We start from the raw sequence: 26,832 nt of genomic DNA on the forward strand, positions 1-26,832 counted from the left end.
CACTGTGTCAACCCATCATAATGCTAAATGGTCGACAATCATGTGTCGTTTTCCTTATGATTAACAATTACAAATCAAATTAGAAATAAATCAAACTACAATCATCTTTCACATTAGATAACTAGTTAGGTGAAATAACTTATTAAGTTGCATTCATGACTTTAAGATAAAACTTCAAACTCTAAAACACAACGTCGTTAAGTTCGGAACAATATCAATATTATATTTCTCGCACTAGAAAAGAAAATGTAATCAACAATGTGATGAAAGTAGGTTAATATATTGCAACCTTACAAGTAAGCTAGTCTCCAATCTCCCAAATAAAAAATAAAAAAATAAAAAAATCAATAACGCAAAAATGAATGGATTGCTAAGAATTTTGAATCAAATTGTCCACACATCAAGTGAATAATTGCCTAGCGTTGAAAATATATATTTTTCTCACTTGAATTCCACCAAAAATAGTAAAATTGAAGAAAATATCTGCACAATTCAATAGGAGACTTTGAAGATTACCATCCATGCCTCAAATTGTCTTCAACTGTAAATCACGTGAGAGTAAATGTTTTGAACACGAGGTAATTCTTTATAAGAATTCATTCCGTGATTCTACCCAAGCCATCAAGTGGGCAATTGACAATGCAATCACACAGCTGTCCTGGCCCCAATTTTTTGTTTTCTTTTTCCTCTTTTAATTTGGCATCATGATCAATCCGGCGGCATGATCCTAAGCTAGATTCTGCCTACACCGTCACAAACGACTTCTTTCTCTCTCTCTCTCTCTCTTTTTCTGTATATTTAACTACGTCTCAATTGTTTGGTGCACTTGCAGATGTGAGTATAGGGTAGTTGGTTAAGACGTTGTGTTTGGCCTCTGATATTCGAGTTTGATTCCCTCTCCTTAAGTTAGGGTAATTTAGTTAGTATGTCGTCTTTGTCAACCAAAACAGAGAAATTATTACGTGCCCTTGATGATCATCAAATGAATCAAACCCAAACCACCGTTGCATGCACGTTGCCTTAAACAAATTGCAACAAAGCCATCATCTTTAATAATTGTTATTAATTAGTGTCTCCTTTTAACTTTTTAAAGTAAAACCCACCAACGTTGACAAACGGTCAAACCATATATATGATCACTCACGTAGTTTTCTGTGCACTCTGTTCATTTTTAAAAAGAAGAGATTGCAGAGCCACAAAGCCACTGAACCAGCAGCAAGCAGCACCACCACCAGCAGCAGCAGCAGAAGAAGAAAGAAAAAAGGGAGAAAATCTCTCTCTCATCTCTCAAAAGGCAAACCTAAAAAAGGCAAGAATAACAAACATACACAAAAACATAATGACTTGGAGTTTGCTTTTCGTTTTGTCACTTTCAGACATGCAAAAATATGAACATTAATTGGGCCCCACCCCAGAACCCAGAAACTCAATATGATCTCTCTAGCTGTAGCTGTAGCTTTGTGACCACAATTTGCCTGTTGCATCCAGAGATAGAGGCAGCCCCAACTCTCTCTCTTATTATTGATCCATCCATCCCCTTGCGGTCCCCAGCTGAGTTTCAAACTTTTCCACTCGGTCCCGACTCAGTCTGAGTTTGCTTGAACGTGTCAAAAACATTAAAACTCCCCTAGTGGTTGCCAGTGAATTGGCTCATTGAAGATGCAAACTTGGCAAGCTCTTGTGGTGAGAACATTGGCCTGTTGTTATGAGATAATTGATCTGCTGCTGCTCCTCCTCCTCCCATGCCCAAGAAGTCTCTGGTTAGACTGTTTTGATGATCAAGATTTCCAATTGTGCTCGAACCCCGATGAGTGATGTTGTTCATGAGCTGCTCAAGAGTAGAACTTGTGTTTGAGTTTGCACCACCACCCCCTGATTGGTTTGCATTTTGAACAATTTGGTGCAGCTCGTTTGATCGATTTTGGTTCATATTGGAGCTGAAGCTCCTGATCAAAGTGTTTGAAGAAGATGGTGATGAGCTCATTACGTTTACACCCAAGCTGCTGCTGCTGCTGCTGCCTTGGTTGTTGTTGTTGTTGTTGCTGCTGCTTCTGGTTGAACCCAGTTGTGCTGCTTTTTGCAGAAGTGCTGTGGCAGACATTGGGGCTGCAGGCGGCTTTGATAAGCCCCCGCTGCCTACCAGATTACTGTTTCCCTTATGAATCCCACCTTCTTGAATTGGTGATGATAGGGAGAGATTATTTGCAGCACTTGTGGAAGTAGAACTTGAAGCACTGCCTGAGCCAAAAAGATTGATGTTTGAGCTTCCAAAAGTAGACATAGCGTTTGGCGAGCCAAAGAGCTGATTGAGATTGTTGGCTGGTGGCATTTGAGCCATCTCTGGAAAAGCAGTGGAGCTTGATGATGTTACATAAAGCTGATTGGGATTTGCTGCCATATTGTCCATGAGATTCAGCTGATGAGAATTACTATTTGCCTGCTGCTGATTCAGCCAAAGTGACAAGCTTGGCTTCTCATGCTGCTGCTGACGATGATCCAATCCATTGAAATCTTGCCTGATCAAACCTTGGCCATACTGAGAAATTTGAGACACATCATCTTGAACTGCATGACCATTATGCATCATGGTGTTGTTTAACATTGTTTCGTTTCCGAAATTGAGATTGGTTGCAGCTCCAGCAACTGAAGTAGTGAGCCTAGCACTCTCTTCAGTTAGGGCATCACAAAAAGCTCTGTGGGTGATGAAGCTATCTTTCCTGTTTAATTTCCACACCCAAAAAAAAAAAAAAAAAAATTCGAACCCCATTTATTACCCAATCATATATATGGTTGCATTAAATTCAAACCCAAAAACGCATTAAATCTATATACAAATGATGAGCATTCAATTCTTATACATTAACATAACAAAACCCAAAAATAAAATTTTGGAAAAATATATATGTACCTGGAAAAGAGGGTTCCACAGTCACACTTATACTCCCTCGTCCCACAGGTCTTGGAGTGAGCTTTCCAATCCGATTGGACTGCGTATTTCTTCGAACACTTGTCGCACTTCCACTTCTTCTCACCGTGTTTTCTGCTGAAATGCTTCTTTATTCCGGTGAGGTCGCCGAGAGCTCTCGACGGGTCGTGGTGGACGCAGCTCTTCTCAGGGCAAATATATACCTTCTTCTTCACCTCTTTGTTCAATCTTTGCTTCAGTTTCCATGGAAGGTTGTGGCCCCTCCGATGAAGCTGTAAATTCTGGTCTCTCTGGAAGCCCTTGTTGCATATCTCGCAGACGAATCGGTTTGTGGCCATTAGGGTCGTCGGAGACAAAGCAACAACCTCAGCATCTGGATCTGTTCACACAATGAAATCAAATAAAAAACTTAAAACCCATTAAAGAAAATATCAGTACTAGTAATTTGGAACTTGAAGAAGAAGATTATGAAATATTTATAATAAAAAAAAGTGTAAATGAGCAAGCTTGAATATTGCTTGCCTGGTGTTCCTGGTAGATTTCTCTTCTTCTTGGCCACAGGGTTATTGGGATTGGGTTTCTGGCTGCTAGGGTTTGCATTCAGCTGATGTTCTTGAGCAAACCCATCAATGGCAGAAGGGATAATCGAAAACCCATCACCGGACATCATTTGCATATCCCTCCCTCTCTCTCTGGGATTCAGCTCAAAACTGTGACCTCTTGTTGTCTAGTCACCACAAAAGACTAGCTTTGGAAAAGCAACAAAAAGAAAACAAAGGTTTTTCTGAAGACACACTCCGATTCTGCCAAAACCCAAGTCAAGTGTGTTGTTGAGAGGTACTGTAAATTACAAAAACCCTCACAAAAATATAAGACAGTAGAGGAGAGAGAGATGGCGATGATGGTCTGGTTTTTGTTGCCTTTGTCTGTTTGATTTCTAAGAGAAAAAACCAAAACCCATGATGGCTCAAAGAGAATATTTCTAATATATGTGTTTTATCTCTTTTCCCTATAGCTCACCTCTCTCTTTCTTCACTGCGTGTCTTCGTCTTACGCGTATAAGTCTCTCCTTTATCTAGCTCATATCCTCAAAGTCGGTCAGCCATATATTTGATGGGCCACCACCCTCTCTCTCCTCTCTCTCTCTCTCTCTCTCTCTCTTCCCTCTTTCACAGTCACACGTACACAAGAGTGGAAGTGTGTAAGAGGCAGAGTCATGAGCTAGCCTAGCTGCAAGGGAAAGCAGAATGTGTAGGGTAGTGTGCGTTTTGTTGTTTTGTGAGCTCAAACTCCAATTATGTTTACAAATAATATAATAAAGTAAGAATTTTTAAAAGGGTGTGTAAATTGAAAAAGGCATTGTGGAAGCTAACAAAGGCATAGGCAGATCAAAAAGGCTAATCTCTCAGAAAGTCACTTGCCTTTTGAATTTGATCAGCTTTAAAATGATTATTGTCATAATTAAAGCTGGAACAAAATAAGTTAATATTAATATTAACAGAGGCATATTGTGCGTGAGTTTTTGCGTTTCCCGAGATATACACTTTGAGAGGAGAAAGGACAGTCCGTGACACCTCCTCTCCTCTATCGCTCTCTCGCTGGGTTTCCCTGTGGGAGGAAATGAGGGACCCAACAAGGACGACTGTGGATGTGGATCATCTGTGATCATCTGTGATGCATGCTATACCTGCATCATCCACCATCCATTCCATCGTGATCATCATCATGGCGGTGATATATATACGTGTACATCATCATCACATGTTCCTGTCATTGATAGTACTTACTGATCATGATCATCATGCAGTGTTTTCAGATATAGTACCAGGTCACTGCTGGTGCATGGAGCTAGAACACATGTGTATGTAAGATGAACAGAAGATGTTTGACTTAATATCTTGTGATTATAACTTGAATTTGAACTGTTTCATTTGTATAATTTAGTTCCTATTTGGTTTTGAGATGTTTCATAGTTGGGACGTTGGTTATAATTATAACCTTAAATGACATGATTTCTAAATGTAGTGTTATATATTTTGCTTATTTTAAAAGGTTAGCTATGATCTAATCTTTGAGTTTTATGATCTAGATACTGCTGTGTATGGTGCTATATGATTACCTAGTGTTTCATTAGGAGTAAATTAAGTTTGTTGTTTCTTTAAAGAGAGAGATTCAATTATATGACTTAACTTGGAGGGACATATTAGTTAGGGTTCACGTTGCAATATGATCTCATGATTCAGAATTATCGATTCGTTAACAATATAATCATTAGATAAAACTAAAAATGAATTATTCGAATTACAATATCAAAAGCACGCAACGAATAAGGCACCAAAAAAGAATCCTAAGTGATGAACTTCATTAGGTTTCTTATTAACTTTGGATATGGTCAAGCTAAATTTAACCTAATTTTTTGAATTTTGTATTTGAATTCGAACAGTCGAGTTATAATGAGTTCTATCTCAAATTCTATTGGTGAATGATTAATGAGTTTAAGTTGTATGCTCAAAACTCCAAATTCGAATTCATTATTCCAATTATAAAAATAAAAAAAATAAATAATTGAATTGGGGACTTAATTAGTAGGCAAGTTTGTACTAAGCCGCCCTAATTAGTAGGCAAAGTTGACTTGTGTTTGCAATGAGCTTATAGACTGGGCGACCATTTCACCACTCTATATATACGCATTCCAGCAGCTACAAAGCTGTTATTGGCCTTTTTCTTTTCTTGCCTATCGATCATATACGACATTAGTTTAGGTACAGCTATGGAGTTCACAAATTCCTTTTACTATACAGTTTGAAACTTGACTGTGCCACAGAGAGAGAGAGAGAGAGAGAGAGAGAGAGAGAGAGAGAGAGAGAGAGAGAGAGTGAGAGTTAGATTTAGAATATTTCCCAAACAATAAGTGGCCTGGTCTTGCGTGGCAAATGGGTCATTATGTTATGTTGACGTCCTTATCTGAGCTGACTTTGAGCAGACCCACGGTTTCGTCTTAATTTTTTAAATTAAGCAATAATACAACGAAGCTAATGGAGAATAAAATTATAGAAAATCATCAATTAAAAAAAATAGGAAATAAAATACACAATACTTTTGGCTGCATGCATTCGGAGCTTCCTTCCAGACATTTGATGCCATCTCGTCCCACTCCCCATTCGGTATCCAATGTTTAAGTATCTCCAATATCTCTTTCAAATACTGCATGCACACGTATATAGTTATATATATAAATACCCAAAACCCAATGTGTTAGTTCTATATAGATCAGAAACCTAATTTCCGGAGAAATAAATTATAATTTATTTTATTAAAAAAATATAAAGTTTGGATCTACGGTAGGTGGAAGAAGAGAATGAGGTTATTATATCCATGCAGATGTGTGAGTAAGGACGCCCTTTGTATAAATTATTGGCTCATATTTGACATGTTATGTTGTTAGTTTTTATATTTAATGTATAATTTTTATTAGAAATTATCTGATAAAATATTGATTAATACAAATGCGTTATAGGGTTAGAATTTCAAACATGCTATGAATCAAGATGCCGCTTAACACATATTTTTTTGTTTTAATTACAAAAAAGACTGTATGATCATGATCGCACCAAAAAAAAACATGTCTAATGTGAAATAAGAAAACATATCTAATGTCTTGGACCAAGGACATTAAATATTGATGCCTCGATGGTCTTGAACCTATGTACTAAGTACATGTAACTAAACTAACTAAACTTTGTCAAATCAGTTTGCATTAATAATCCAATTTGAAGATTTGTGATATCTATTGAGAATTTCCCATTAATTCTTCTGAACCAACAAAGAGATATAGACAATTAAAATGTTTAATTATGGTCGTCAGTTTTAAACCAAAGATCAAGAAAGACAATGCTTACTCATAGTCATGGCAAAACATCTCATCGAAGACAACCTCCTTCTTTGGGAGTAGCCACCACCACATGGGGCTGTCTCTGGGAAAAATGAATATATATTCTATTAATATGCTTATTTGAATCAGTAGTTGAATCAGTAGCGAAGTCAGGATTTTATGTGTGAGGAGCCTCTCACAGTATATTTATAATTTGAACTCACAATATAGATGAGAAGGAGATTGTATTCGTAATTTTGAACTCACAACATATAAAAAAATCCTGGTTATGATTTTGATTTAATTTTATTTCTTAATTTTAGTTATCAAAACCTTAATGTAATGTAAGAGAGTAGAATAGGAAAGAAAAAGAATAAAAAAGAATAAAATTGATTAAAAATTATTAAAAAGTAAAAGGGAGTATAAGTGGAGAAAAGAGGAGTGGAAAAATCAGCTCCCTAAAAAAAAAAAATCAACTTTTTTCCTTTGATAATCTACACATAAATTGAAAAACCCATTAAAATAGAGAGAATAAAGCAAAAGTTCACAAACTCAAACAAACCATAGGTGGAGAGAACACAATTTAAATAATAATAATAAATAATAAAAACCCCAAACAAACCGTAAGTAGAGAAAAAACAATAAAAAATAAGAGAAAATGTGGCAAAACGTAATTAAATGAATTAACTCAATTGAAACTTGATAATATATTACATGGAGAGTAAGAAAATAAATTAAAGCCACAAACATGGTTGTAAAAGCAAGAAGGAAATATGTTGTGTCCACCAAAAAAGAGAAAAATAAATGAAAAAGACTTAGATTTTTAGAATTTGTGTTTTAAAAAATATAATAATAATAATAATAGGTATGGTAAATTTAAGAAAAGAAGTAGGCATGAAAATGAGGTTCTTGAAATATTAAAGATATCATAAAATATATTAATATACATATATTTAAAAAAAATAAGGAGCGGGGGCCTGGGACCACACTGGTCCCTTAGATTTTGAATTATTTTCAAGGCTACTAGGATCAATTTTGAAATCTTTTTTAAGTGATAATAAGCTCCTATAATCTTAATTAAAATTATTTTTAAAAAAGTAAAAAAAATAGTATTATTAATTAATTGTTACAATCTAGAGCTTAGTTTATACTAATAAAAAATAATTAATAATAATAGTTATAAATTCAGGTTGTAGAGGGAAAATTAATGATATATAAGATCAAGATTCAGGGTATTGAAATTTAATTCCCCACTTGAACCCAAAAAGAGAAAAAAAAAATAATTCCCCACCTGACCCACTTGTGTCCCTCCAAATTTGAATTAAAAATGGAAGAGGGCCAGAGGGCCAGAGATTATTATCTATTCGTATAAAAACAGATATTTGGTTTGTCGGAATTGTTGTCTAGACTCTAGAGATTTGTGGTGTTGAATTGTTTTTGTTTTTGTTAATTCTTCTTGATGCCAATTTTAAATGAAGCTTTGGAGTTGGCTGCAAGCTGTCGGTGTATAGAGAATCCGAATAATGCGAGGTGCGAGGGGAATTTTTCTGCATTCTCTATTCTCACTCATCCGTTTCACAAACATTTCAATACAATCAATAACTATTCATTAATTCCTCTAAAAAAATCATTATTCATTAGTTGCGAATGCGGGTTAGCATATCAGTTGGTCATGATAGTATGTCTGGTCCTTTATCCTCGAGTTCGAATCTCTCTCTTTAAAAAAAAAAAAAAACTATGGGACTGCCCCTCCTATGTATTGACCACAAGATCTTAGCTAATTAACCAGTGTTATTGGGAAAACAATCAACCAAAAAAAATATCTATGTAACAAACACTATCATATCACGTCATCATGCTATTGCGACCGGCTTAAATAACACGTCATCATACAATTCATAAACATTATAAGCCTTTTCTACTTTCTTCCTTTGTTAAAGAATTTTTCGTTGCTGCATGAATTGGTGTCAATATTGGACCCAGTAAAATTTTTAGTCATCTTTGAGTACTTGAAACCTTGTACGGGATGTGGGATCCACCATCTACGAATAAGAAGCAATTCAAATCATAATCAAGCTCCCCTTGGTCACTTCGTTTCAAATGCATATACCTTTACCTTATGCTTTCATCTATGATTAAGAATTAATAGGTAATTAATTAACTTCATAAACTTCTAGCACACATGGATTGAATGAATGGACTGAGGATTGAAGAAGGTAGGTCAAAGTGTGCCACGTTTGGTATCTTTGTCCCTGCCATACATAAACGTAACTCCTCTGAAAGTGATGTTGGTCTTCTTCTTCTTTTTTTTCTCCATCTGTTTTTGGAAATATTTGGCCGCCATGAAAGTGTTGAAGGTCGCCAACAAATGAAGCGCCTCAAAGTTAACGTTCTGAGCCATGAAAAAACAAACCAGAAACCTCGGTCGATCCGATCCATGTGGAAAGAATGTTCATTTCTTGTCTTGAATTGCAACCACTTTAAATTTGTTATGTATTCATAAATTCTAATCAAAGTTTGAGAATTAGGTTTGTGTCTGTATTTTTCGAAAGTTCCATCTTCCACATTTATCAAGACATATATATAAAAGTCATTGTACATAGTACAGGTACGGCTATGAGTGGTAATTTGATTGGGTATTTATATATTTATTATTATTATTATTATGGAATTCCATGAAAATTCAAAGACGAAATAATTGCGCATGCAATCTCTGAAACTTCAAAGGGAAAAACAGGGGACGTGTTGTTGAAAGAGACTCCAAAATGGGGACGAAGAAAAATGGTGACTCTGAGTTTCCAAGGAGGAAAAGACATACAATCGAATCTTGGGGATCAAGTTGGCCTTTTTCTGTCTCTCCTCCTTTCTATAATGTTCTATTTCTTGGAGTTTTGTTATGATCAAGATATGTGGTATGGAATGCAAGGGCTAAAGCCAAAGATAAGACAACATCCCATCAAAACATTTTCCATGGAACTTTAATTTCTTGCGTTAATGAGTGAATTCCTTTGACTCTACACTAATTAAGTCACCTCGATCGAGCGCCATGAATCTGGACTATTTATCATATTGATTCTTGTTTGAATGTGTGATTCAAATTCAGAGTCCGATAATATAAGTATTTATGTGAGAATATAAACATGTTAAAAAGAGAACATGACCCTTAAGAAAAGAGGCTAGAATTGCAAGCCATGTATAAACCTGTCAATGCTAGGAATGCAAGTTAAGAGGAAAAGGACACCTGGAATGCAGTCGAGTGCAAGCATGAAGAACAGTGTGGCAAGTGCTAAATGATTTGGGGGACAAGACAATCTCTCTCAGTTATATTGGCCACCCCCCCTTCCCCAAAAAGGAAATATTGTTGATAATGTTTTGTGGAATGATTGAACCATACATGCTATTTGTGCTCCACATTGCCAACATCACCACCTCAATCATATGCTCTTTGGTGTGCCAAAATAATTCAAACAAATTGAAACACATGAAACATATAATGGTAATTGAAGCAATCAAAACTAAAACTTATCTGATCAAAGATAGGAGATGAACCTTAATATTTTTTTTTTTGTTTATATTGGGAGGAAAGAAACTTTGGATTTTCGATCTTGGGTGCCAAGTAAGGGGGAAAAGGGAGGGCCACAACCACTGTGGTAACCCTGCTCCACAAGATGAAGCTTAATTTGAAGTCTCTGGCTCCTATGCATCTCTGATCAGATAAAGGATATGTGATATCCAACGGTTGTGACCAGTCAGGACAATAAGGTTGCTTTCCCTGACCAAATGTATCATATACATTAACTTCATATAATATATGTTAACAAAATTGTCCTTTTCTGCATGAGAGAAACTCCCTATAAAACAACTGCACAGTGCAATCAAACTTACAAACCATTTGGTCGATAATTTCAGGGCCTCATTGATTCCCTAGTTTCCTCCATCACCAAGGAACAAGCAAGCCTCCTTCCTCCATCCCGAAAATGGAGAGGGAACAACAAACCTCTGATAACATTCAGCTTCCTGCTGGGTTCAGATTTCACCCATCTGATGAAGAACTCATCGTCCACTATTTGAAAAACAAAGTCACTTCAAGTCCACTACCTGCAACCATCATCACTGAATTGGATCTCTACAAGTATAATCCATGGGAGCTGCCAGCCAAAGCCTCCTTCGGAGAAGAAGAGTGGTATTTTTTCACCCCGAGAGATCGGAAGTACCCGAATGGGAGCAGGCCTAACAGAGCAGCTGGTTTGGGTTACTGGAAGGCTACAGGAACTGATAAACATATTTTCAGTTCTTGTGGAACAAAAAGCATTGGGGTGAAGAAGGCACTTGTGTTCTACACAGGACACCCTCCAAAGGGTGTCAAGACAGAGTGGATCATGAATGAGTATAGATTGCTTGACACAACCATGTGGTCTTCAAAGCAAAAAGGGTCTATGAGGGTAAGTTGCTTAATCAATTACTTCATATCCTCACAGAGTACAGTATACGGTAGGTACGGGTAAGTTTCTTTTGCCGATTTGACACGTGATGTTAGATTGTGAATCAGGACCATTGGTTATGTTGAAATTATAAGTGGTGAATCAGTCATGCTGAATCAGACATCATGTGCTGATTGATAGTCTAGCAACATAATAGGCTAGTAATTGATATTCCTCATTCTCTCTCCACCTTTGTAATTGAGCTTAATTATATGGATGACATTTATAGGGTTTCTAGTTCTGAATCCTCTACTGTTGTTTTCTATGTTGATATTGTGCTTATGTTCAACAATCATCGTATTAGGTTTCATTTCATTATTATTTTTCAGCATAAGCAGAGAATTGTACTTTCTTTCGATATTGTTAATAATTCTCTCATTTTCTTCATGACAGTTGGATGATTGGGTGCTATGTCGGGTTCGACAAAAATGCAACGGCAGCAGGAGCATTTGGGAAGATCAAAACAGTCCTCCTAGCTATAAACTAGGTGCCTACACCAAGCAAGCGGATGAGAAATGTTCAAAGGACACAAACCCTAGCATCGAAATGGTCAGAAACTATCTGTACAAAGATTGTCCAATGTTGCCCTACATTTTTGCCTCCCCTGAACTTCCATACACTAAAACCACTTCAAGCATAAGCTTTCTGGGTAGTGGAGACACAAAATCTTGCACTACAATTCACGAGAACGATTCATCCAATAAGAACAACGGGCAGCTTTTAGCTTCTTCCCTTGAAAGTTTGATCAACCCTTTCAAGAGAAAGCCTGCAGCAGAAGGAAATGGACACCACCAGAGTTTTGTAACACCAAGCAAGAGGATATGTAGCAGAGAATATCAGGAGGAAGTTAGCACATCGATTGGCCGGGACGGTTGCTCAATGAATTTCTGGGGAGTAGACCACTCTGGATCAGCTGAAAATAATTTCAATGCAGATCAATGGAGCTCCATGATCCAATATCAAGAACTCAGTCAATTAATTGGCTTTCAGTGCAAGTGAGTAGCTGGCTAGAGCAGTGAAGCTAGGTGTGGATTAATTCCGTTATTATGTAGATAAAGGGATTCAAGATCACGAACAGAGGTCTCCATGATTGTGATTTTTATGTAAATTAGTGTGCAGTTCCGAATTTTCTTCTTTTGGTATACATTTGAGTGCAATTTTTATACATATAAAGAATAAGCATGTAAATTAGTTTGGCGTTTGCTGGATGTAATTAGCTGCAGCATTTCAAGATTGTATGTATATTCGCATATATTCGTTGTAATAAATATCTTGTAGATAGTGGGATGAGAATATAGAAAATTGCTTTACATTTCAACTTCTCCGTCACGTAAAGTGTTAATGTGGGTTATGGGTTTTGTGGTTGTTAGCTTGATATAAATCGTTGACTTATTCTTCATAAGAGTTCAGGTTTTTTATATTCAGTGATTTTCTATTGGCAAATAAGGCGTGGGAAAGCCTACAGAAACTAAATCAAAAGACAGTAATTTAGATACATCTGACAGATGAAAACTAAATCAGGCCCAGAAAGAATGCATTAGTTCCATAAGAAGTTTCATATAAAATCGAAAGGAAGCTGCCAATCCAATCTATTAACTATGGGTCAACAAAGGTTTAATAAATTGAAGTATGGATTCAGATACCGCCTCACAGAGTACCAACAAAAGCAAATTAGAGGACACAACCAACTGCAACGTAAAACTGACTCATGTACTTGAAAAATACATTCATGGTAGTATGAACAGACACTCTTCAACATAAAATAAACAATCAAATAACATATAGCAAGCACCAAACTGAGTCCTCAAAATGCAAAACAATACCGGACAAGCCAACGACTCTTGGAACTGGTCAAACCGCTCTTTATGCCACCTCAATTCTTCAGTACACTGCGAATAAAGATGCCGCGATCAGAATACAAAAAATGACACATCTTGAATAAAAAACGCAGACATGCAATGAAAAAATAATTCTGTGTATTTAAATCTGCATTTTAGGGTTGAAGTAGCTATAAAGTCTTATCACATATAACCATAATCTGAGCAGTGCAATGACATCTAGTTATAGATGTTTGTCTATCTCATCATATATGTTCATTGTATAGGATATGAGCTTACTTGTACAAATACGCAGCAATGCCCAAAATTACACACAGCAATATAATATCAATACAGAAATTTCGGCTGGACCTCAGCTGTAACAAAAACAAAACATGCATTAGATCCAGCAACAAAGACTTTTTTATTTTTTTATTTTTTTTATTTATAAAAAGGACTCTAATGTGCATTTGTAAACTTAAAAAAGCTGCAAATACACTCACCTGGTTGACTGTGTCTTTCAGTCTGACATTGGTATTCTTAAGGTCAGCAGATGCCTTGTCCACCTATTAAGAAGGGAGGCAGCATTTAGTAATATAATTTTGAGAATTCAAACTGAACATCTTGGAAGCAATACTAGGAGAGGACAATGTTTCTCACCTTAGAGTCAATTTCATCCATCAAAGGAACTTGCCTATCGAATTCCTACACATGGCATATGATAAATTAAGTTAACATATGTTTATATATTGCAAATGAGTAAGTAGCATCACACAGAAACAACTAACCTCATTCATATCCTGAGCCATATTTTTCAATGTATCCAAACCGTCTGATATCATATCCAAACCTTGATCCTGTGAGCATGTCAAAATAAATAAAAATGCAAACCAATATCCATAACTCCTGCATCTAACTAGCAATATGCAACTTGCATCCTTTTAAAAGAAATCTCCATTGTAAACAAACACAACACAATATCTATAACTTGCCTGCTTAATTTTCCGCATTTCAAACTCTTGCCTGAATTGACTCGACTCCTCAGATTGTTGGAAGAATTCATTATCCAACCGCCCCTCTACCAAAATACATGAAACACATAAGTAAAGTAAACTGAAAATAATCAAATGGAACTGAGCTGTCCATACATTATAATCACTAAAAAAGCACCAAACAGCCTTCATAATGCAAAAAATTACCCGAATCAAATTTGATTTCAGTACGAGAAGCTGAAGCTGCCCAGCCGCCTCCAGTTTGTTTGGGTGCAGCAGGAGTCCCATCTGGTATATCCTGGATCCTATCTGGCAATGCATGGACCAAGTCATTACGAGCAGCAAAATCTTGGGTTGAAAGCCCTTTCACCTGTAAACCAATTAGCATCAATTATGAATCACGCTGCCTATACCCCAAAGCAATCATGCCGCCTTGTGTTGTATACTAAACAAGCAAAATTGGCAACTTACACACACGCACAGGCATCTCATATACTCTTAAACAATACTAAAATCCCATATACAAGTGCAACCATTTTTCAATTTTTCAATTTTGACCAAAATGTGCTAGGCTACTATCAATTTCTCAAACAATTTGACGAAATGCACAATTACAAATGCGAACATTACCCAAAATCATTAAAACAGTAAATGCTGACCTTCTTTACAGCCAACCTCTGCAACTTGGGAACCTCCTCAAGCAATCGAGCCTTGGTCCTCCGAATCTCAGCATTCAGCGCAACAGCAGATGCCTTATTTTTCTCTTTCGAAGCAATTTCCGCTTTCTGCAAATAAAAAGAACTCCGGTTTCAGTTCAGCACACCATAGAGGTGAAAAACCCTAACTTCACTCAAAAATTCTAGTGAATTTCGTCCGACTACGTCGGGATCAGCTATTAGCCTCTTGAATTTTTCCGAGTTTTCTCAGGGACCAAACAGGGATCGCATGGAGTGAAAATTGAGAAAGAGAGAGAGAGAGAGAGAGAGGGACCTGACGAAGGGCTTCAATGTCGGCGTCTACGGAGGCGTAGAGGCGAGCAAAGGCATCGTCGCCGGAGACGTTGAGATCCTTCTGCTTTTCGACGTCGTATCTGTCGTACTTCTGGCAGATCGCCTCTACTCTTGTCAAGATTTCGATGACGCTCATCTTCTTCTCTGGTTCGTCTCCCTCCTCCTACCTTCCTTTTTCGATTGCAGAGTTGAAAATAAGTCCAAAATCCAGGACCAGAAGATTAAGTTCGATAATTTTTTTTTTTTTTGAATGTTTGTGTGTGGGTGGAGAACCAGTAAAGAAAGCGGTTTCAAAGAAGCAACAGCCAACAGCCTGTGTGAACTTCAAAAATAAATAAATAAAACATATAATTTTTTTCAGGAAACGATATTTGCCTCCATAAAGTAGTTTTTCCGCTATATATATATTTTTTTAAGGAAATATAGTTTTTTTGTTTTGTTTGACGACATTTTCTATTGAGAAGGGTGATACTAAACCCACACACACACTACACGAATGTTAAAATTCGAATCCAAAATTTTATCTGGGCGATAATTTTTTTTATTATTTTAAGAATCAAATAATCCTTCTTAAGAAATCATAATTTTAAATGTTTAATTACTAAATCATCTAATTAACCAAAAAAAACAATGCACGCCAAAGTTGTTTCATTCATGCATAAGGTTTTGAAAAGTTTACTAAAGAATGAAATTTGACTTAAATCATTGTATTGTATCACATTTCAATGTGAAAATAGGTGAAGGGGAAAGCAAAAGCAAAGTCTTGTAAGACTATCTTTCTTGCCAATACTTTTTGTCAAAGTTAGGTCATTCGGGGCCAACTTTAAATTCTGATGCTTTCATATTATAAAATTTTACTAAAAATTTAATTTTACTTGGAACCAAAGAAAAGTAATTTTAACTATACGGGGAACCTCACATAAAATATGCATGTGAGAGAGTTATTATATTTGAAATTAATACAGAGAAAAATAGGACGAGGCATTAGTGGGATAAATACATTAGAATTTTGTTTTTGGTCGAATTTTTCAAATAATTGATAAGTACTAATTTATCCTTGTTCTAGTATAAATTTTTATTTATTTATTTATTTTATAGTACAAGTTATTGGGGGATTTACATAAGTATTATTGAGTGTCAGAAGTTTCGAACCTCTACCCACAAGAATAAAAGTAGAAGAGTTAAACTAATTCAGCTATATCCCACTAATAATTCTACTAGAGGCTTTGTCAACAACAATATCTCAGATCTACAACTAAACCATCATAACCACCACCATCTCTATTTACCCAGCCCCACCCCTAGCCTTCTCCCTCCAAACCCATGTTACCCAGCCCTCTAAAACTCAGAATTTCAGGCGACACATAGAATTTCTGGCAACTCTCTCTCCTACTCCAAAGTTTTCAAATTTACAGACAAAACTTCAATTTAGCCCCCTCTCAGAGACACATCTCCATTGCCGCTGATTGTTTGAGCTTCTTCAACCAAACATTGACTCATCAATTGAGAGAGAGAGAAAGATCGGTGCTGGATAGGGCTAGTTTTTGTATTTTTATAAATGTTATTCTATTTTCTTATTATTTATTATATTTTTATTTGATTGATTGATTATTTATTTTACTTGAAATTATAAGTTTACTCTTATACTGAAACAAAACATTGAATTAAATTCATAAAATTGGCCATTGTAATTAATTCAGATATTAAATTAGTTGTCTTTTTAGTTCGGAAAGTTAAGTTCAATTAGAGTCCTAATTCGGAAAAGTACACGACAATTTACTTTTTACTATTTTGAAGTAAATGTAAAAAGGTACCGTTCTGATTATAAAAAAGAGAGTAATAAATGTAAAAAGGGGCATATCGGAACTTTATGAAAAGTAGATGACGACAAATAGCATTTTTATTAAATAATATTATAGGTGTGTCGGTCTTCCAAAAAATAATATATAGGTGTATCGAATATGTGAGATTGTTATATTATACTAAACCAGCAAGTTATTCGCTCAAATAGACTTCCAAGCAAATGCATGATTCATATTGTTAGTGTACTTTATATGGAAATGTTTTGTATTTTGGGATCACTAGATGCAACGAATTAATATATAAAAGCTGATTTATTTTCCATTTTTACTATTAAACAACAAAAATAAGGGCTGATTTAGCTCGAATAATAGAATTTGAAAATTTCGATTAGTTAAAAAAAATATAATATTCCTACTTTATTAGAGAGGTCAAATTCAACTCGCACAGATGTTAATGGCAATGAGTAAAACTCACATTCCTTTTGGATGAGAGAAAATAATTTGAAATTTAGTTAAAAGTTGGGAATTTAAGATGAGAAATTGACACTTTTCTTGTTTGACAACTTAAGTGAGGAATTTATTAAATACCGCATGGAAAAAATCGTGAAAATTTGGGCATTAAAATTCTGATTTTAATTTTCACCAAAATAGGTGTTATTTCACTCATTTACATAAATTCAAATACTGAAATTTTTAATTGCCAGAAATTGAAATGATGGAAATCTAAATTCCATTATTTTATAATTCTATTTAGTTTTTAATTCTTTCATTCATACAGAAAGGGTAATTATGAAGTTGAAGTGTTTCATAATGTTGTCATCCATATTAGCCCCGTTATTTTCAAGCACATATCTATTTCACAAATAATGCATTAAAAGATAATACTGCCATTATGATAACATTTTGATCTGTATCATTCTCTCACCATAAAAGACTGGAGGTCAAAAGTATAAAAAATTAAATAAAAATAAAGGCTGGAGGCCAGAATTAGATCATCTGGTTTTCTCCACCCCTCAAATCACTTTTTTTTTTTTATACTTGTTTTGATCAGAATATCCATCTTTGATTTCTTCACATACACTGAACACGGGTGCACCAAATTGGTTATTTAGACAAATAAAAAAGTAGGCGTTTCATATACATGCAAGTAAGGTATACGAATACATCATATGCAAAGTTTGTTTGAGATTACACACAACTAACTACCTCTTACTTAGTTGTTAAAATTTTACGCTTTTACATGCAAGCAGGATTAATCGTTCACACGTATGAGTTATTTTATCTATTAATACACATAAAAATTCATAATGCATCAACACTCTTATATGCAAACAAGATCATCCCAAGCTCGTGTGACGGGACGACTACCTCTGGCATCATTACTTTTTAGATAGGTCATTAGTGATATAAATTTAAGATTACAAAAAAGAAGAAAAAAAGAAGAAGAAAAAGAAACGTATGTACAGAGACATGCTCATGCTACACGCGTTTGGTGACCTCAAACTCAAACAAAGACAGCACCCACGACTCGCACTTGCTTGGGAGTGGAAGATTAACTAGTTGGATAAAAAGCACCCTACTCTAATTAAAACTATTATTTTATTATTAGTTAATTAATATTTAATACCTAATGAGCAATGACAAATGATTCTTATCTCCCGCGAAACGCACCTCACAATTCACCGTCGCTTGTCTCACTACGACGTCGTGTTATGTACGTCTTCTAATTTTTTAATTTTATTTAACCTTATTTTAATAATAAAGTAAAACAAAAAGAAAAAAAGAAATACAGATTATGTCGGTATCCGGTAACATTGAGCAGTCCAGACAATTTCTCCTCCTCTTATTTCTGCAAACAACGCACCCAACCGCTTTATTCATCTCTCCTTCCTTCCTCAAGAGCAGAATTCTCTCTCTCCCTCTCTCTCTCTCTCTCTCTCTCTCTCTCTCTCTCTCTACCCCTTAAAGTTTGTTCTTTTTTGCAGAACCAGCCCTTCATCGACTTCGAGGTATGCGTGCTCTTCCATTTTGTGTTACCATACTTTCAGTTTTCCAAGCTTGATCGTCATTTTTATTGTTTCTACGCAATTTTTTATTATTATTTTCTTCACATGTTTTTTGATTTTTTTGATTTTGAGGTCCGATCGTCATTTTCTCGATCAATTCATGTTCCTTGTTTCTGATCATCATTTTCGGTAGTCTTTTGTTGTTTCTGATCATCTGGCCTCTGATCGTTGAGGTTTGTTTGTTTGATGCTGGTGCATAAAATTTGGATGATTTTCTTATTTATTTTTCTGCCTGTCCTGTATTTACGTTTTTCTGATTTTTCGGTAATTTTTCCTTTGTGGTAATGTGGATTGGTGGGTTGTGTAAATATGTTTGTTCGATCAATTCTATTGTACTTGGCGATAACATGTGTATAATGAGCTGGGGCTTGTAATTTGATCATGGTCATGATGATTGATTGTTGTCATAAAATAATTTGTTCTCCTGGTAAGAGATTGAGTGGCGATAGTTTTGCTTAATAACTATTACCATCAAGGCCTCTAATACTGTTTCATAGCAAATGACTTTCAAGCTTTGGGGTTTATATTTTGACCAAGGTTTGCTTGGTGGACGAGGGTCTTTTAGATAATGCACTGTTCGGTCTGGATTACCTTAGCATCGAGTAGGTTTAGATGGTTCTTATTATGCAGGTTTTGGTTTGCCGACGGTGTATCAGTATTGCATACTTGTATTGGGTTCGAACTCGAGATGAACAATATTTAGTACCCAAGTTCTGGAATGATGATATGACTGCACCTACAGGTGAGAATTTCTTGGAGCCATACCTTTCTGAAGTAAACTTAGAAAATTATACAGTTGGACTTTAGCTGTAGCTCAGTGTAGTGGTCGTGTTTCTTCATATTTCTGAGGTCTTGTCTTATTATTCCTAAATATTTTTGAAATATTAGCTTTTATGACTTACTTTAGTTTTGTTTGCAAAGTTGCAGGTTATTTTGTTAAATAATTTTTGCGCCTAGTACTTGTTTAGGGTATAAAGGTTGGGGGGTAGTTCATTTCATGCTCTGAATTATGAATGGTGTTGCAGGGACTTTTTGGTCAATTGGACTTCTGAAAAAATGGATATCAATTGAAGCCATGTCTTATCTTCAAGATTTATTGGCACGATCTTCTGCCATTTTCTGAGAGTCCTAGTCAGCTGTAGTATTCTGAGAGCTACTTTATATGGTACTAACCACTAAAGACTCCATTTTTAACTTGCTCAGGTAGTATTGAATTGGAATTTACACTAAGAACTGGATCCATCCACCTGAGGTAGTGGAGGCCATATTTGAGATGGAAAAAAAGGTTGCCTTGATGGTGATAGTGTCATGATGTTTAGATTGATCATTCTCGACCCTTTGTTTAGTGATGGAAAATGTCAGAGTTCAATGCAGTCTAGTGTGGTCATTGATCTGAACTAAGCACAAGTATGTTCGCTTTTGTGTTTACATTGTACATACTAAGGTGACGGAGAGGCTGGCTAAGGTATAATGCCATGGGCAATTCCATTGACTTCGTAAATGTTTTGGTGGTCAATTCATTCTTCTCATTGCCCTAGTATTTGGAGTTCTGTGATGTTGCTGTATGTTGGTGTTATATAGAGCGGTGAGCTGATGGATATACTGATGATTGTGTGCTTAGGTGTTGTCAATGAAAAGTTATCACGGTGACCAGCTTTTGATACATTGACACATGCCATCTCTGGATAATCTTGTGCTTAGGTGATGGGACTGAACCATGTAGTTTGGTTTGCAATATTTGACGGGCGATGCTTAATTAACAAGTGGAGATTTGGATCTAGTGCCTCTTATCATTAGCCTTGTGGTGATTGATTGCCCGTAAGTAGAGGGCAATCAGGTGCTGATGTTTGTATCACTGAAACACAGAGATTGGTTCCCTAAGATTGGTGTAGGATACCAGGGTGGAGGGAAAAGTTTGGTGTTGCCATTGCCTGGATATTAGGCAGTGGGCTGCTTACTCATTGTTTGGTTTCTTCAGATTGGCGTAGCTGCGTAGGTTATCAGGTTTGATGGCACCCTCGACTTGTTGTACGGTCTTTTCTGTGCTTTCACACGAAGAAAAGTTTCCAGATTTCAGATTTTTGAGAATATCCTGGTTTCTTTTTTTAGGACATCTTCTTGTTGCTGACAAGTCTTACTGGAGAGAATCTTAACAATACTAATATCATGCTTCTTTCTTCTGAGCTCTCCAATCTCATCTTATAGGGTGCAAGTATACCTCTTCTTATAGGGTACAAGTATACCTCTTTATTTGTACTCTATAGCTTCAATTGCAAACTTTCTGAAGACGTGTAAGAAGACAACACCATTTAAGTCTTCAGAGGAAGATTCTCTTCATATTGAGCGAGGGATTTGTAAGTGTAGAAACTTGTTGTAGACTTAGAAGGCTCCAGGTTTAAGCAACATGTATATTTTTTTGGCTATACTAACCTGATCTTGTGGGTTTACAGTTTTCAGAATCTGTATCTAAGTCTTACTTTTTGTAATCGTTGACTTAACCTCAACTTGGTTTTACATGATAGAAAGGTATTGTAGGGCAGCAATAAAATGTAAGCAATGTTTTTATTATTATTATGGATCTATGTGCAATTCCCGGATTATCCTTTCTATTTGACGATTTATATATTCTCTTAATAATATCACAGATTTATTTTGTTGGGTTTTTTAAACATAACTACGCCTTCTCTCTTTTTTTGTTCTAGGGTTGATTACTTCTATTTGTTTCTTCTTCTAACAGAAGCCACACGTTTTATTACGATAGTTATAAATAAAAAAAATTACGTTGTCTTCATTTCAATATTATCATACTGTCGGAATAAAATACCATGTTACTCCTTTGTATCCATAATCTTTTTGACTTTTGCAGCTTCATGCATGACAAGTATTGAGTTGTATACTTGTTCTTCTCATGAATTTTCGTATTTTTCTTTGAGTCATGTTTATGCCTATCCTAGAATTGCCCGTGACTTCCAAGTTTTATATGTGCTGCATGGTGTACAGTTCATCTATGCAGTGATCATCAAAGGATTTTTTGTGTTCCACTCGTGCTCCCATGAACATTTTTCAGCCAAATGGCACACATTTCATTATATTAGTGCTCGTTTTCCTCGGTAATACATTTCAATTTATTTCAGATCCTTTTCTTAATGGTTTCACCACAACACTTGAGGAGTGTCTGGTACTTTTCTGTCTCATTTCAGCCATTGAATACACTGCCTCTGATCTTCAACTTGCCCCTTCTCAGTTTTGGAGAGAGCAATCTTTTCTTGTATGTGAACGGCAAGTCATCCATAGTTCATCTGATAATTTTGGGTAAAGAAGGGTTGAAACTGATAATTTGTGTATACTGTCTCTGAAGGTTCTCATCCATTTATTTATTTATATATCTTACATTTTTCTATTCTATGTACTAATTTTATCTTTCATTCATAAATATCTTCAGCTTTCATCTGGAACATTTCCAACCACCTTGAACGTTTGACCTTGATGTAGAATATGAGCCTTCATAAATATTTTAGAGCTGAAAGTATTAAGAACTGTGAGTTTTCAGAACTTGGAAGCTAGGGGGGATCTGGTAGTGGTTTTTCTGGTCTTAGTTTATCTATTTATGATTCTATAGCTGATATTTGAATTCAAGAAAATGCTAGTGCAAATTGTTATGGTGTGTTATTGAGATTGTTACATCTTTTACACCTGCTAGGTGATCTCTAATCCTGTGATTCAAAGTCCAAACCCAGGTAATGTCTTCAAGGAAGGTCCTGTTTCCATCTTTTTCACTCCTCACTTTCAGCTAATTGTTATGTCTTTACACTTTCCATTCTTTTTTATCCCTCAGAAAAAAAATGGCTCCCTCTATTTTCATTGGAAATGCCATCTTATTGGAGATGAAAGCGAGTGACAAGGGAGTTGGTTGACAATGACATAGGGTGCTAGTGGGTGTGCAATTAGGCTTTGACCGGTCCTCTGGAGCACTATATTTTTTTAAACAGAACAACCTGACTTTTACTTCAATTTTTGGCCTTGATTAGAATGGAGATTGGTGGATCAAAGTGTGAAAGCACATTTATAGGCACGGCTCTCTTGGTCAAGTATCTATTTGGTGATGTTGTGGCATATACTTCATACTTAGTCAAACTATTTTGAAATTTTAAATTGGTATGTGAAGCAGGAACTTGGTGGGTTAATCTTCCTTAAAGTGCATTTTGCCTTGCCATCTCTGGAAGTTAATTGTCATCTTGCATTTATATTTGTGTTGGTTGCATTTTTCCATTGTTGGAACTTGATGACAAGTTTTAATTTCTTTGAAACTTGTCTGGTTTTGGTTTGAGGGGTCTTCTCTTATCTTCTGAAGTCTGTTGAAGAATTTTTTCAATTAGAATTTGTAACAAGGTTGCTACTTTCTTTTTCCCATCCACACTCTGAATTGCACAAGAATTCTCCTTTGTTTGTTTTGAAAAAGAAAAATTAATTATTTCCGGCAATATTTATATAAATTTTTCCGTAATGGGCTACTTATCAAGATTTTATGGTTAATGGCAAAAACACAAGGAGGCCCTAGGCTTCTGTAGAAGTAAAATACAATATTAATCAATGTTTTGAGATCCCTTCCCTGTTTTGTGCAGGTTGTGGGTTTGTTTGGTAGATTCTGTTCCAGCTCATAACTTGTTCGTAGCTGTGAGTTGACGAAAGTTATGGGACATAGACATCAGTTCAGCACATCTCATGTTTTTGAGGGTGAAAATGATCAGAATTGGAATCATATGAACACGGAGCAACCTTTTGGGCATTTGGGTACTGTGTCTTGATATTCCTTGAGTATATTCTTTTCATTTCCTTTGTTCTGGTCTATAATTTGCAAAATTTCATCATTTACTTATGAATTTCAATCTTGAATATCTGATCTGCTGAATATCTTTTGTTTTCATGACTAATTAATTTTAATTATGGACAGCAGCCAGGGCTGGCACTGGAGAGAACGGTTCTTTCTTATATCCTGTAGAAAATATGTTTATAGACGGGATGCCTTTTGCGTCAAATTGGAATCCGGCGGTGAGGTCATATGGGTATTCTAACTTGAACCACAATGTTGACGTGCCACATTATCAACCTGATGCTTCTGGTCCATCGCATGATCCTTTTCAGCATCCATTGGGTGCTGGCACCTTTGGTACGGTCGGTGGAAATTATGCTCACCATGCACCCTCTTCCAGTTATGACCGGAGGGCATTCCATGGTGTTGAGGGTGGTTTTGTCGATCTCACAATGAGCAATGGAAGAGGGCCTCACAAGCGAAAAAGCCCAGGGATCCCTTCAGTATCTGAGAGGGGCAGCACAAGCAGATACTATAGTGCTGGAAGTAGTTCCTCTGAGCTCCCTAGATCTTCAGAATTACAGCAGGAGAAAGTAAACATGGATACCCCATACATGCCTTGGGATCACATGTCTATGATGCCCAGTTATAGAGGGAATGGACTCTCAATTAGGGGTGAGGGATCCATGCGAAATGTGAGAAGCCGGTCTGAACATGATTTGGAGTCCAACTTAGCTAGGACACATTTGTCGAGCAATCCTTTACATAGTTCTTATTCTACAAATCTCCCCCCTATTGACCATTCTAGTACGATGGATCTTTCTGGCCAGGGTTCTATTGGTTTGACCCATGAGTGGAATCATATTAACGTGTCTCCTTCTCATGGAAGGATTATAACTCCAGGTAAATTTTGATTAATTCCGTGTCTTCTGTCCAGGTTCCTGTTATTTGTTACTGATTAAATTGCTTTTAAATTGCAGATGCAAGTGGTTTCAGTCATGATCCCAACCACTTCCTTGTAGGAAGCAGTGTGGGTAATGCTTCTGTGGAAACAGGGTTATACCATCATGATTTCATGTCAGGCAGAGCCACTGCTGTTCCTCAAAGTTATCCTGGTGCCTTACCGCAATCTGTAAGGGGAGTTCGTAGTAGCTATTCTCAAAGATCTGCCCCAACCTTCAGGGCTTCTTCAAGCAACTTGCGAGTGGGACATGCACCACATTCAGAAGAAGGATTGCAGTTGGCGTCTGAAAGTTATCCTAGACATCCTAGGCCAGTGGCCACTGTTGGGTGGCGTAACAGTGATAGGAGTGGTAGGTCGAGGATGTCTAATGATAGATTTCGGGTCTCTGAAGAGACTGGTCTCCAGGATCGGTTTTCGTCTGAGGTATGTAGTCCTTTCTGATGCATGTTTGCTTATCTTGTCTATTCCAGAAGGGTGCAGCTCCTTTGTGATAATTGCGAAAACACTTTATCATGCTTAAGTATAGACAAACCTTGTTCAGTCCTGAATATCGGAAATAAATTGTTTTTCATTTTGTATTGCAGGGTTTTATGATTGTGGATCGCCCAGCCTTGTATGGGTCCAGAAATATGTTTGATCATCATAGAGACATGAGGCTGGACATAGACAACATGAGTTACGAGGTAACATTGATATTCCTGCCTAAATTATTATTTTCTTCCTATAACTTTAAGGTATCTGAATTTCTTGAAATGTTTGGAACAAACAGGAACTCCTAGCGCTAGGTGAAAGGATTGGGAATGTCAGCACAGGCGTGTCTGAAGATTTGATACCAAAGTGTTTGACAGAAACGATATATTGTTCGTCAGATCAAATCCAAGAGGAAGGCACATGTGTGATCTGCCTGGTAAGTATCTTCCAGTTGAAACAGAAAATCATGAAATTGAAATTCCAGTTTCAGTTAGTGTGGCTTTTTAGACCAATTGGAATGTAAATTGCTTAACTGTTGAATATCTAACTAGCACTGTTCCTAATTGACAGGAAGAGTACAAGGACAGGGATGATGTCGGGGCATTGAAAACTTGCGGCCATGATTACCATGTGAGCTGCATCAAAAAGTGGCTGTCAATGAAGAACTCTTGTCCAATCTGCAAAGGTTGTGCTCTCCCTGATAATATGAAGTAGAAATAATTTAATCACATCGCTTGTGCTTCATTACATTGGCATTCTTGTATATACATTTAGAGATAATCCTCAAAATGGAGGAAGCAGACTTGTTTTGTGTATTGTAAAGGGAATGCTAGCCAATTTCAATCCATTTGTTTCATTTCAGGCTTCCATTTAAATATTGTGAAGCCTTTTTTAAACCCTTGTTATTTTCATGGGGCTTTAGTGCAAAGAATATTTTATTTTATTCATGATCCCAAGCTTCTGCATCTTCTTCCTTTGGAAACTGATAAGCTAGTTCATGATGTAAAGGAGAAAACATCATTTTCTTTGGATTTCTCGTAGGTTTTCTAGCTCTACAAGTAAATGAAATAAGGGGAAAGAAACTTCTGATTTTTGTTATTGGCTTTTAAATTCTTTTCTCATCTCTACCTGGTTGAAATAACAATAAGTTTGGTCAAATTGGCATTATAGTGAAAATGGCACGACTCTTAACAACAATTCAATAGTCAACTGTTCTCGTTTATGAAATGAGAAAGGGTTAAGTGTCGTTTTACCCCACAAACCCATCCAACTAGACGGTCAGCCATTGGTTAGCCAATTTAGCCCAAAATAACCTGCACGATAACTTTTTCAACTGTTATTATCGATTAGTGATAACAAAATAATGTTATTTCCACTTGTTATTGTGTTATTAGTTAATGATAACAAAATAATGTTATTTCCGTTACAAGTAAATTTTTTTGCCACCAAACCTCCAACAAAACCCGCTTGACCCAATCCCCACAGAACCAAAAGCAACCACCGTCTTCTCCAGCTCAGCTACAACCCCATAACCCCATATCACCCGCCACTCGTGACCCAGCCCATCGGCCCTGCACCCAAAATTACCCAGAATTCTTTATTTATTTTTTCTTACTTAAAAA

At 36.2% G+C, this 26,832-nt stretch overlaps 4 protein-coding genes across 20 annotated transcripts; 2 read left to right on the plus strand and 2 right to left on the minus strand.

Annotated features, from left to right (window-relative positions):
• Positions 1,134-4,003, minus strand: LOC18774314 (zinc finger protein JACKDAW). The gene is made up of 3 exons (XM_007208391.2): positions 3,449-4,003; positions 2,909-3,305; positions 1,134-2,717 (listed from the first exon to the last, which is right to left on the minus strand). Exons 1-3 carry the CDS (start codon positions 3,600-3,602, stop codon positions 1,628-1,630), a joined length of 1,641 nt encoding a protein of 546 aa, XP_007208453.2. The 5' UTR covers positions 3,603-4,003; the 3' UTR covers positions 1,134-1,627.
• Positions 10,252-12,962, plus strand: LOC18775331 (NAC transcription factor 29). The gene is made up of 2 exons (XM_007206162.2): positions 10,252-11,239; positions 11,672-12,962. The coding sequence occupies exons 1-2, from the start codon at positions 10,775-10,777 to the stop codon at positions 12,275-12,277; spliced, it is 1,071 nt and encodes a 356-aa protein (XP_007206224.1). The 5' UTR covers positions 10,252-10,774; the 3' UTR covers positions 12,278-12,962.
• LOC18773140 (syntaxin-71) lies at positions 12,816-15,407 on the minus strand. Its single transcript, XM_007207284.2, has 9 exons — positions 15,078-15,407; positions 14,747-14,872; positions 14,295-14,457; positions 14,088-14,173; positions 13,884-13,952; positions 13,756-13,800; positions 13,599-13,661; positions 13,396-13,472; positions 12,816-13,167 (listed from the first exon to the last, which is right to left on the minus strand). Exons 1-9 carry the CDS (start codon positions 15,231-15,233, stop codon positions 13,152-13,154), a joined length of 801 nt encoding a protein of 266 aa, XP_007207346.1. The 5' UTR covers positions 15,234-15,407; the 3' UTR covers positions 12,816-13,151.
• On the plus strand, positions 18,776-26,157 carry LOC18774246 (probable E3 ubiquitin-protein ligase RHG1A). 17 transcript variants are annotated; one of them, XM_020566945.1, is made up of 11 exons: positions 18,776-18,908; positions 19,596-19,707; positions 19,991-22,503; positions 22,666-22,702; positions 22,801-23,034; positions 23,588-23,756; positions 23,917-24,678; positions 24,756-25,162; positions 25,324-25,422; positions 25,509-25,646; positions 25,781-26,157. In XM_020566945.1, exons 6-11 carry the CDS (start codon positions 23,657-23,659, stop codon positions 25,922-25,924), a joined length of 1,650 nt encoding a protein of 549 aa, XP_020422534.1. In that variant the 5' UTR covers positions 18,776-18,908; positions 19,596-19,707; positions 19,991-22,503; positions 22,666-22,702; positions 22,801-23,034; positions 23,588-23,656; the 3' UTR covers positions 25,925-26,157. The 17 variants fall into 17 exon arrangements, with proteins under 17 accessions (XP_020422534.1, XP_020422531.1, XP_020422532.1 ...); XM_020566942.1 differs by having other exon boundaries at positions 19,991-22,323; positions 22,408-22,503; positions 22,801-23,756; XM_020566943.1 differs by having other exon boundaries at positions 19,991-22,277; positions 22,408-22,503; positions 22,801-23,756.

This window comes from Prunus persica, chromosome G6 (genome assembly GCF_000346465.2).
Source record: "Prunus persica cultivar Lovell chromosome G6, Prunus_persica_NCBIv2, whole genome shotgun sequence".
NCBI classification, from domain to species: Eukaryota; Viridiplantae; Streptophyta; class Magnoliopsida; order Rosales; family Rosaceae; genus Prunus; species Prunus persica.

Coding starts and splice junctions, on each gene's coding strand:
- LOC18773140 (XM_007207284.2), bottom strand. CDS start 15,233: ATGAGCGTCATCGAAATCTTGACAAGAGTAGAGGCGATCTGCCAGAAG. Junction 14,873..15,077: donor ACATTGAAGCCCTTCGTCAG/GTCCCTCTCTCT, acceptor TTTTATTTGCAG/AAAGCGGAAATTGCTTCGAA. Junction 13,662..13,755: donor TGGATGAAATTGACTCTAAG/GTGAGAAACATT, acceptor CCTTCTTAATAG/GTGGACAAGGCATCTGCTGA.
- LOC18774246 (XM_020566941.1), top strand. CDS start 23,657: ATGGGACATAGACATCAGTTCAGCACATCTCATGTTTTTGAGGGTGAA. Junction 23,757..23,916: donor GCAACCTTTTGGGCATTTGG/GTACTGTGTCTT, acceptor AATTATGGACAG/CAGCCAGGGCTGGCACTGGA. Junction 25,423..25,508: donor TAGACAACATGAGTTACGAG/GTAACATTGATA, acceptor TGGAACAAACAG/GAACTCCTAGCGCTAGGTGA.
- LOC18775331 (XM_007206162.2), top strand. CDS start 10,775: ATGGAGAGGGAACAACAAACCTCTGATAACATTCAGCTTCCTGCTGGG. Junction 11,240..11,671: donor AGCAAAAAGGGTCTATGAGG/GTAAGTTGCTTA, acceptor TCTTCATGACAG/TTGGATGATTGGGTGCTATG.
- LOC18774314 (XM_007208391.2), bottom strand. CDS start 3,602: ATGCAAATGATGTCCGGTGATGGGTTTTCGATTATCCCTTCTGCCATT. Junction 3,306..3,448: donor AAATCTACCAGGAACACCAG/GCAAGCAATATT, acceptor TTGTGTGAACAG/ATCCAGATGCTGAGGTTGTT. Junction 2,718..2,908: donor TGTGGAACCCTCTTTTCCAG/GTACATATATAT, acceptor GAAATTAAACAG/GAAAGATAGCTTCATCACCC.